Below are 10432 nucleotides of genomic sequence, written 5' to 3' on the forward strand. Positions count from 1 at the left end.
GGCCCCAGTGAGTCAAGGTTTAGATCGACTCAAGAGTCAGAAATATCAATATTTGTGTTTGATAAAAGGCTGTGTGCAAAAAGGCAGAATCAACATCACAACATCCTCCCATAAACAAGAGGACAAACGTTACAGCTGCATAATTAAAACTGAATTATCTTAAAGTGTTGTTCAATAAACCACCAACTGTACTTCAGTATATTTCACCTCACAAATTGCTCACCTGTTCACCTGCATGGACAAATGAGATTTCAGCCTGCCAAAACAGGCGGAGCCACCTGCCTTTATAAATCAGCCCTGAATGCCATATCATCACAATCTTGCTCCTTCAAGCACGAAGATCACTCCTCCCTTGACTCCAAAAAAAGAAGACAAAAAAGAAACTTGTTTGAGCAAATTTTAGGCATAAAAAAGCATATTTGCGTGACGTTTGTTGCAAAATGTCGTGCCGCAAGTGTGACAAGTGCAAGGGTTCCCTGGAACCCTCTTATACAAAACCCAAGTGTGTCATTTGTTTGCTTGTTGAGAACTCTCAGGCAGCCAGAAATCATGCATACTGTCCGTACAGCAAATTCAGGGTTGGAGCAGCTGTCTTAACCAGCAGTGGAATCATGTTCAAAGGTGAGCACACTCTTATACATTTTAAATATTAACTGTTTTTATGTATTTTTTATTTATTTATTGAAAGCTACAAATACATAATACATAAGTTTTAATGTGTTTGAAAGTCTCTTATGCTCACAAAAGGCTGCATTTATTTGATACAAATACAGTAACAACAGTAATTTAATATAATTATATACTGTATAATTTTTTATATTTTTAATGTAATTAATTACATTAAACTAATACACAGCAAAATCCTCAGAGAATTAGCAGAGGTTTTTATGATGTTGATTTATTGAAAATGTTTGGTCATCATTATGGTAATCAGTGTTTCCTTTATTTGAGCCAGAAACAAAAACGGTGTCACAGGTGTTATCTGTTGCTCAGTCATCACTTAATTAATCTCTTAAAGGGGCGATGAATTGAGAAATCAACTTTCCCTTGAGCTTTTGATATATAAAAGGTCATGGTAATATACACTCTAAATAATGCTGTGTTGTTTTTAACCCAAAATGCTGGGTTAAGACTGATGGGTCATTTATGTTGCTTTATTTGATCACATTTTAAACACCATTGGGTAGTTTCAAATTTCCAGTCGTTGGGTTAAACCTGCTGGGTCGTAATGCTTGGTTGATTCTACCCAGCGCTTGGTTGTTTCACGTGCTTCCCGCCTTGATTCGTTTAAATTCGCTCCCAAACTGTCATTTTGAAAGGACAATGCAAAAGACAAAGCCACTGGTTGCAGATGTTTTAAAGGTCCCGTTCTTCACGTGTTTTCGAAGCTTTTATTATGTTTACAGTGTGCAATATAACATGAGTTCATATTTCGTGTGTAAAAAACTGTATTTTTCACAAAAACGGCTAAAAACGTTGTCCTAAAAATGGCCTGATGATTTCCTTGTTCTATGAAGTCCCTCCTTCAGAAACACGTAACGAGTTCTGATTGGGCCAGCGCTTCCCGTGTTGTGATTGGACAGCAGCTTAGAGCACTTTGCCCAGAAAGGTCCCGCCTCTTACCATAACGGGGAGATGCAAGCACTGAATGCGCGCTCTTCTCCACGTGGGAGAGCAACGAGACCACGCCCCCTATTTTGTGTGTTCTTGTGGGCGGAGCTTTAGTCAACAAACAGTTCTAGTGACGTCATCACAGCAGGAAGTAAAGGGCTGTAGTCCAAACCGTCCGCGCGCTGTAGGCTTTGAAAGGGAACTTCTGTTAAATAAAATATCTCGTTTGGCATTGAACTTTGAGCTTTATAATTTTACAGGTATTATTTATGCTCCAACAGCAACATTACACACTAACTAAAGTTTGAAAGATGGAATCGCGAAGAACGGGACCTTTAAGATAAGTTTAAGATAAGTTCATATGTTATCATTAATAATCATTTTAATTAGCATAACCATGGTTTTATGTAGGGATGTCACAAGTAGCCTACCGGTAGGCTACTTCGGGGTACCAAGTACATACTGAAATGTTAAAAATGTGACGATAGCCTATCTGTATAGCATCGACTCACAGGTAGACTATATTCAGTTCCGCAGCTGCGTTCAGTCGCATCACGCAGGGCTCCAGACTGTACCTGAATATATACCAGTGCCTGTGTATATTAAATACTATTTTAATACTCTTACATGTTTTGTGTCTCTGTGTGAATGACGGGGGCGCGTGCGCGCAGGTACACACACACGCGTGTGCCACACGCTCGCTGTCTTTTTAGCCTCAGCCGTGTCACTGAGGACATGAGAATTTACCGTTTTATTTGAAAAAACTGTCATATCATGAACACAGACACTCAAAGGTCACAGCAACCCGTCAAAATATAAGTTTGTTTTAACAGTCTAAACATGCATTCTTCATGTGTTCTTTCGTGATTGTCTAGTTTTACAGTAGGCTAATGCACAAGAGTCTTTTTTAAGCACAACCCAGCAAGAATAACCCAGAATAGCAAATCCATTAATGGTAAAAATTGACTACATTTTGGGTTTTCTCAACAGCCCAGTCTGCTGGGTTGAAAATGCCACTGGGTTAATTTAACCAAACATGTGTTCTGTCCAATATTTACCCAGCGCTGAGTTGCCAATTGGGTTGTTTTTAACACAGCCACTTTTAGAGTGTAAGAATATCCTGTAAGTTTCAGAGCTGAAAACGTCCTTGTTAGTCAAAGAAAAACTTTTATAGACACCATACCCAGAAAACGATCGTGTGCTTCTACTGACGTCATTGTGCGAAGAAACACGCCTCTACAGAATCTACAACGCATCTAATTCAGTAACCCTGCCCACCGACTCTTGGAGGGCTCGTGCTAGCTGGTCAACAACAAACATGCCGAGGAAGATAGCAAGATATTGCGCTATTCCTGGATGTGGAAGAACACAGTCGCTGCATAAGCTTCCTCCTTATCCTAATATTAGGAATGAGTGGTTGAACTTTATTTTTAATGAAGTTCCAGCTCACAGACATGTTCACTTCAGTTCACTGCGGGATCGTTTGTAAACTAATCTCAGGTCGATGCTGGATTTGGATCCGACAGGAATGGTGCAACACACTTATCTGAGTAAAACGTGTTTTTATATGTAATATTATTGAATTGGTATAGATCGTTTTGATTATGTGTACGTGTCTAACAGAGCATAACTGAAGCACGCTGGACTCAGACACGTATGGGCCATCGCTCAAAATCAAAACCCAGCGTTCAGGAGGGAGCCTCAAAACCAGTGTAGAAAATAGCCTATTACTTATTAGTTATGATATTTTTGAATGTAAATACCACACAAACATCATTAATTGACCTCAGACAACAGTATAAAAAAAGCCAGTTCATGACACCTTTAATTATCTCATTAGCTTCAGTGTTTATTTATGCAGTGTGGACACATGTACACTGAGACCTGTTGATTTAACACTGGGGATTTTTGCTGTTTGTGAAGAGTCCCAATAATTCTGACCACAACTGTACATATAAACTACAGTACATCTCAGTTCCCTTTATCGAGGGAACTCAACACTGCGTCGTCGAGTGACGACACTCTGGGAACGCCCCCAGCGTGACGGCTCTGAAGTATGAATGAAATCAGCCACCAATCCGATTGGTGCAACGTCCTGACGTAGTAGGCGACGGCGTAAGCGGAAGCTATAAGAAGGTGCCACCCCAAACGAAAGACAGTCTTTGCTCTTCAGCGAGGCGCTCTGTGTGATATTGTATGTCTGTCACCACATTAAAACAAGCGAGCTGTTTAGGAGGTGTGTGCACCCGTGCCCGCGCTTCATTTCGGGCTCGGACACACACCGGCTGTGTGTGCAGTGTCTCGGGGCGCAGCACGCTCGGGCAGCGCTTGAGGGTGCCGCCTGCAGCGGAAAGCTGCCGCTCCGGGTGCTGCGCTCACGGCTGGCCGTGTCTAAGGAGAGCGGCCGGGCTCGTAAGCCCCAGGGATCCGGTCCCGCGTCTGTTGAGGCAGCGCGGCGGCGTAGATCATGGGGCTCACAACTGGGTCTCGCGACGGGAGGCGGGCAAGCGGAGGCATCTTCCCAATCCTCGTCCGATGATTCAGACGCTCTTCCGCCTCGTGAGGAAGCCCGCGCTGCGGCTTCTTCCTCCGAGGCGGAGAACCCGATGCTCGAGCCGTCTGATTCTGAGGAATCGGACGCGCACAGCATTGAGGCTGTCGAAGCGTTAAGCCAGTAAATACGCTACTTCATTCATAAAATAAAGGCGCGCCGGCAGCTCTCGAGGGGGTTGTCTGTAGCTGGCCAATGTTCTCATTCCTCGTGTGGAAACCCACGCTGTGGCTTTTTTCCCCGGGATGGAGAATTAGATGCTTGAGCAGTCCGATTCCGAGGAATTAGACGTGCTCAGTATCGAGGTAGCGAAGTAAAATGAGAGCTTGCGCTTCATAATGCAAGGCTTAATCGCGCGTTGCCGAGGCAGCGCGTAGATTACGGTCTGTAATATTAGTGAACACACGCCATCGGTGCACATGTGATACTGTTTGGCGCGAGTGCAGTCAGCTCCTGAGGGTGCTGGCTGTGTTTGTTGAGTATCTCGCAGCGTACAGCCGTGCGTTTCGAGTGTTTCAGCCTCGCGCCTGAGGTCTTTCATCTCGAGGGATGAAAGCCAAATATGTTGTAACGAGTCGAATCTCGCGTTGCTGAGGCAGCGTGTAGATGACGATTAGTTAAATACATGTTTAAACAGTATCGTCTGGGAATTAGGGCTGTATTAATTCTGAGGAATTATAATTAAACATTATCTGACTTTGAGGAGTTGGGTATGTTTATTCAGCCTATTATTCAGACCATGTTCACCTGAGGGATGATTAGGGGCATTTAATTCTGAGGAATTAAATGGGATTTATCTAACTTTGAGGAGTTAGATTATCATCCTATCATCCAATTGTGTTCACTGGGCTTTTTATAGCCCCTCTCCTGGGGAGCGATCGAGGTCGCCTCCCCTGTGGAGCTTTCTGGAAGTCGATGCTTGCGGTCCGCCGTCTACACGCTCGGACCACATTGACTTCCAGCGAACGCATGCTGCTCTAGCCGCCTCTAGAAAGACTGCAGCTGGGCAGCGAATGTGTTCGCGCACCGAAAATCCTCCCCGACTAAGCCCTGCAGGGTGGCCCTTCAGGGGGTCGGGCAGGAGGCGCGGTGGGTACCAGAGACCAGCCTTGAGAGGCTGGTTCCCCTAGTCGAATATCTCGGCGCATAGTTATGCTCCCGAATATATCTACTTGGGCCCTGTGTACCGTGGGCAGAGGGTACAGACCGCAGTTCAGTGTTCCAACACCGAATTCTTCGGTGTGGTCTGGACTGGGGTGTACCCAGCCCAGTGGCCTGCGGGCCAGCCCCCTCTCCCGGGGAGCGATCGAGGTCGCCTCCCCTGTGGAGTTTTCTGGAAGTCGATGCTGCGATCCGCCGTCTACGACGCTCGGGCCACATCGATTTCCAGCGGACGCATGCTGCTCCAGCTGCCTCTAGAAAGACTTGCAGCGGGGCAGCGACTGCGTTCGCACACCGAAAATCCTTCCCAACTAAGCTCTGCCGGGTGGCCGCTTCAGGGGGTCGGGCAGGGGGTTCGGTGGGTACCAGAGACTAACCCCGAGAGGTTCCCCTAGTGGAATATCTCGGCGCATGGCTATGCCTCCCGAATATTTCTGCTGGGGCCCTGTGTACAGTGGGAAGGGGGTACAGATTACAGTTCAGAGCTCCACCACCGAAGTTCAGCGGTGTGGTCTGGACCGTGGTCCCCCCGGCCCAGAGGCAGGTTATGGAACAAGAAGTGCATTCTCTGCTGGTCAAGGAGGCGATAGAGAAGGTCCCTCCGCCAGACACGGAGTCGGGCTTTTACAGCCGCTATTTCATTGTTCCCATAAAGGGTGGGGGCTTACGTCCAATATTAGATCTGAGGTACTTGAATCGGTCTCTGAGGAGATTCAGGTTTAAGATGCTCACAATTCAAATGATCGTGAGCTGATCCAGTTCGAGGACTGGTTCGTCACGATAGATCTAAAGGACGCATACTTCATGTCTCCATCCTTCCTGCCCACAGGAAGTTCCTGAGGTTCGCTTTCGGGGGCGAAGCTTACCAATATCGGGTGCTTCCTTTCGGTCTAGCTCTTTCCCCTCGCGCGAGATGGCGATTCGGCATCGAGATGTCGTTTTAGTCCATCCCAGGTGCTTGGGGCTGAGACTGAACACAGCCAAGAGCGTGTTAACACCTGCCCAGAGGACCATGTTCCTCGGTGTAGTATGGGACTCAACCTCGATGCGAGCGAGCATGTCTCCCGCACGGGTGGGTTCCATACTGGCGGAGGTCTCAGGAATGAAGCTAGGCCACAGCCGCACTGTGAAGCAGTTTCAGAGACTGCTGGGACTCAGGGTAGCAGCGTCCAACGTGATTCCGTTCGACCTGCTATACATGAGGCCCCTCCAGTGGTGGCTAGGGACCAAGGGGTTCTCCTCGAGGGGAAAACTTTTCCGTATGATCAGGGTAACGCGCAGATGCCTTCGTTCCCTCGTCATAGGGAAAAATCCGAGGTTCCTGTCCCAAGGGCCAGTGTTAGGAACGTTATGTTGCAGGAAGATCCTTTCAACAGACGCCTCCCTCACGGGCTGGGGCGCGGTCATGGAAGGCCGGTTTACGAGAGGTCTGTGGGGGCCCCAGCATTCCTCCTGGCACAGAAATTGCCTGGAAATGTTGGTGGTTTACAAAGCTCTGAGGAGCTTTCAACCCGGACCTCCACGGCTACCATGTCCTGATACGATCCGACAACATGTCGGTAGTGTCGTGTCTAAATCACCAGGGGGGTCTGAGGTCGCGCCCACCATGCAGGTTGGCGCATCAGATCCTCCTGTGGTCCCAGGGGAAACTGTCGTCTTTCAGAGCGATGTACGTCCCAGGGGACCAGAACCAGGGAGCAGATGTCCTGTCGAGGCAGGGGCTGAGGCCCGGGGAGTGGCGGCTCCACCCAAAGGTGGTGGAGGCCATATGCGAGAGGTTCAGCCCGGTGGAAGTGGATCTGTTTGCATCTCTAGAAACGACCCACTGCCCGCTGTGGTTCGCCCTCAGGCTTCCAGCCCCGCTGGGGCTGGATGCCATGACACAGACGTGGCCGAGGCGGCGTCTGTACGCATTTCCCCCGATCGTTCTGCTCCCGGGAGTTCTAGAGCGAGTCCGCCGGGAGGGCATCAGCCTCCTATTAGTGGCACCCCGGTGGCCGTTCCGAGTTTGGTTCTCCGACATTGTGGCGGCCCCCCCATGGCAGGTCCCTCTGAGGAGGGATCTGCTGTCTCAGGCAGGGGGAATGATATTCCACCCCAGGCCAGAGCCGTGGGATCTCTGGGTCTGGCCCTTGAGGGGGCACAGTACCCAGAGAATGGCCTGCCACAATAGGTCGTAGAGACCATTCTCAGCTCTAGGGCTCCCTCTACGAGGAGACTGTATAGCCTTAAGTGGTATGTCTTCACTAGCTGGTGTAGAGAACGGGGGGGGGTGAACCCAGTTAACTGTGCAGTTGCCTCAGTGCTGGAGTTCCTCCAGCACCGTTTCTCCGCCGGTTTGACCCCATCCACCTGAAGGTGTGGGGCTAGGAGGTTGAGGCCTGCGGCTTATCCCAGAGTCCCAGCTAAAAGGGGACCTGGCAGTGGCTCTCGAAGGGCTGGTTGAGGCCCCCTTCGAACCATTAGAGTCGGCTGAGGCGAGAAATCTGACCCTCAAGGTAGCTTTTCTCCTCGCTATCACTTCTCTGAGGAGAGTGGGGAACCTTCAGGCCTTGGCGGTAACGCCAACTTGCTTGGAGTTTGCCCTTGGCGGGGTGAAAGCTATCTGGCACCCCAGACCGGGCTACGTGCCCAGGGTCCCATCTACGGGGATGGGGTCGGTGTTTCTTCAGGCATTTCATCCTCCGCCTCACGCGACGGCAGAGGAAGCTAGGCTGCACCTGCTCTGTCCTGTCAGGGCATTGAGATTTTATTTGGACAGGTCAGCTCATTGGAGGAAGTTGGACCAGCTTTTGGTGTGCTTGGCCCCCCCTAAGAAAGGGTTGCCTGCGGCGAGACAGACTATTAGTAACTGGATCGTGCAGGCTATAGCCACGGCTTATCGGGTGCGCAATCTGCCTTCACCCATAGCCGTGAGGGCTCACTCTACGAGGGGCTTGGCCTCCTCGGTGGCCCTCCTTTCGGGAGCCTCACTTATTGAGATTTGTGAGGCGGCAGGATGGGCTAATCCACACACCTTTATAAGATTTTATAAGCTGGACCTCCCGGCTACGCCGGGTGCTAGAGTGCTTGCGTCCTGAGTGTGCCTGGTTTCCAGCTTCACACCAGGACGTGCGTGTCGCGGTGTGGCATAGTGGGTATTGACGTTCCCAGAGTGTCGTCACTCGACGACGCAGTGTTGAGTTCCCTCGATAAAGGGAACGTCTCGGGTTACTATTGTAACCCTTGTTCCCTGAGAGGGAACGAGACACTGCGTCTCGTCGCCACACCTACACGTAGAGCGCTTGCTTCATCGCAAAGGCTGTCTTTCGTTTGGAGCGGCGCCTTCTTATAGCTTACGCTTACGCCGTCGCCTACTACGTCAGGACGTTGCACCAATCGGATTGGTGGCTGATTTCATTCATACTTCAGAGCCGTCACGCTGGGGGCGTTCCCAGAGTGTCGTCACTCGACGACGCAGTGTCTCGTTCCCTCTCAGGGAACAAGGGTTACAATAGTAACCCGAGACGTTTTTCATGGTTCATCAGTATATGGTGATGTTCTGTTAACAGGTTGTAATGTAGAGAATGCAAGCTACCCTGCTGGACTGTGTGCTGAGAGGACTGCTATCTCGAAAGCTGTGTCTGATGGACATACTTCCTTCAAAGCCATCGCAATTTCCAGGTGTGTGTGTGTGTGTGAGATATATATACACTAAATTACATACAGTTGAGTAATATTCTGGTATTAATTGTGTTTTGTGCAGTGATCTCAAAGATCAGTTTATTCGTCCATGTGGATTCTGCAGGCAGTTCTTGAGAGAGGTTAGTTCTTCTAAAAATAAAATTATACAAATGGATAATTATTGTTTCATTATTATAAATAGGTCTGGCTTTAGCTGTGGCTTAGAACAAATAAACGACAACAACGAATCAAGCTGGTTTTGTCATCTTTCTTGCAGTTTGGCTCGAAGTGGGACGTTTATATGACGAAATCTGACGGAGCTTACGAACGGATGACAGTGGAAGAGCTCCTGCCATTATCCTTTGGCCCTGATGACCTCAAGCCAGAAGGAAACCATTAGACCAGGGTAGTTTATGTAAATGTACTGTTTACCATAATGGATGATTTATATATTTTCTTGATCAGCCTTATTCACTTATTTTTATTGATTTTATTTGTAATAATTCACTTGTTGATGCTATGTTAGAATACTAGCTAGTAACTACCAGTAGAGGTTGATAAAGAGATGAGATCGGTTTGTTTGAGGTACTGAAAACTGTGGAGCATTGATAAATGATTGCATAATATAGGGTTTATTTGGAAGTGTCACACATTTTTGGGATAAAAGTTGATCTTAAATGTATCTGTTTTAACCCTTTTAACATTTTTTGCAGGAATGCAGGAGTTTTTTCTTCTGTGATTTTATGTGATTTATAAAAATTTGTCTATACAATTATTTCAGCTTGTCTGCGTTAATACATTTATCCATACATTTAAAATAAATTGTCTTTCATGAACAGAAGTGGTGGACCAATGATTTATTATCTGTAAATGTGACTGTTCCTTTGTGCCGATGTTAGTTCTCTAGTTCCCCTTATATGCTTTCTTTGCTTAAAGACACAATTAATGGCTTACAACCCAATCCTTGACAAATTGTATTATTAATACATATGATATGATAGAAATGTGATCAGTCACATGACATGCGGACCCAGTAACATTTAAAGACACACACACACACACACACACACACACACACACACACACACACACACATTAAAATACATAAGATGAATAAAATGGACTAAAATGACTAAGACAACATGTAAACCTATTAAAACTCCAATATACATAAAATCATAATAATATATAGAGTTGTTAAAACATGTGTCTTGTTTGACAGTGTCACAACTTGACTTTTAACCCTGTCGGGTTCTTCCAAAAACTTTTCAGGAGGCATTCTTAAAGTAAACAAAAATCTTGATTTATTCAACGGGGAAAACAAATTACTTATACAAGGGTCACATCAAATTAAATAAATAACGAAATGCAAGGGGGGAAAACAAAGTGAGCTCTGGGTCTCTGATGATATATGACCGGGATCCCTCACCAGAACTCCCTCACCAT

At 47.3% G+C, this 10432-nt stretch overlaps 1 protein-coding gene across 1 annotated transcript; it reads left to right on the forward strand.

The window, feature by feature from the left end:
- The first annotated feature begins 341 nt into the window (after positions 1-341).
- Positions 342-9780, forward strand: LOC137072713 (cytidine deaminase-like). The gene is made up of 4 exons (XM_067440644.1): positions 342-621; positions 8875-8986; positions 9069-9126; positions 9264-9780. The coding sequence occupies exons 1-4, from the start codon at positions 441-443 to the stop codon at positions 9384-9386; spliced, it is 474 nt and encodes a 157-aa protein (XP_067296745.1). The 5' UTR covers positions 342-440; the 3' UTR covers positions 9387-9780.
- Positions 9781-10432: the final 652 nt, after the last annotated feature.

Source organism: Pseudorasbora parva, chromosome 4 (genome assembly GCF_024679245.1).
Source record: "Pseudorasbora parva isolate DD20220531a chromosome 4, ASM2467924v1, whole genome shotgun sequence".
In the NCBI taxonomy this organism is placed as follows: Eukaryota; Metazoa; Chordata; class Actinopteri; order Cypriniformes; family Gobionidae; genus Pseudorasbora; species Pseudorasbora parva.

What these genes read in the sequence shown, in the direction of transcription:
- LOC137072713 (XM_067440644.1), top strand. Translation starts at nt 441, where the DNA reads ATGTCGTGCCGCAAGTGTGACAAGTGCAAGGGTTCCCTGGAACCCTCT. An exon ending in CAGTGGAATCATGTTCAAAG is followed by an intron (nt 622 to 8,874) that starts GTGAGCACACTC and finishes TTCTGTTAACAG; the next exon opens with GTTGTAATGTAGAGAATGCA. An exon ending in AAAGCCATCGCAATTTCCAG is followed by an intron (nt 8,987 to 9,068) that starts GTGTGTGTGTGT and finishes TGTTTTGTGCAG; the next exon opens with TGATCTCAAAGATCAGTTTA.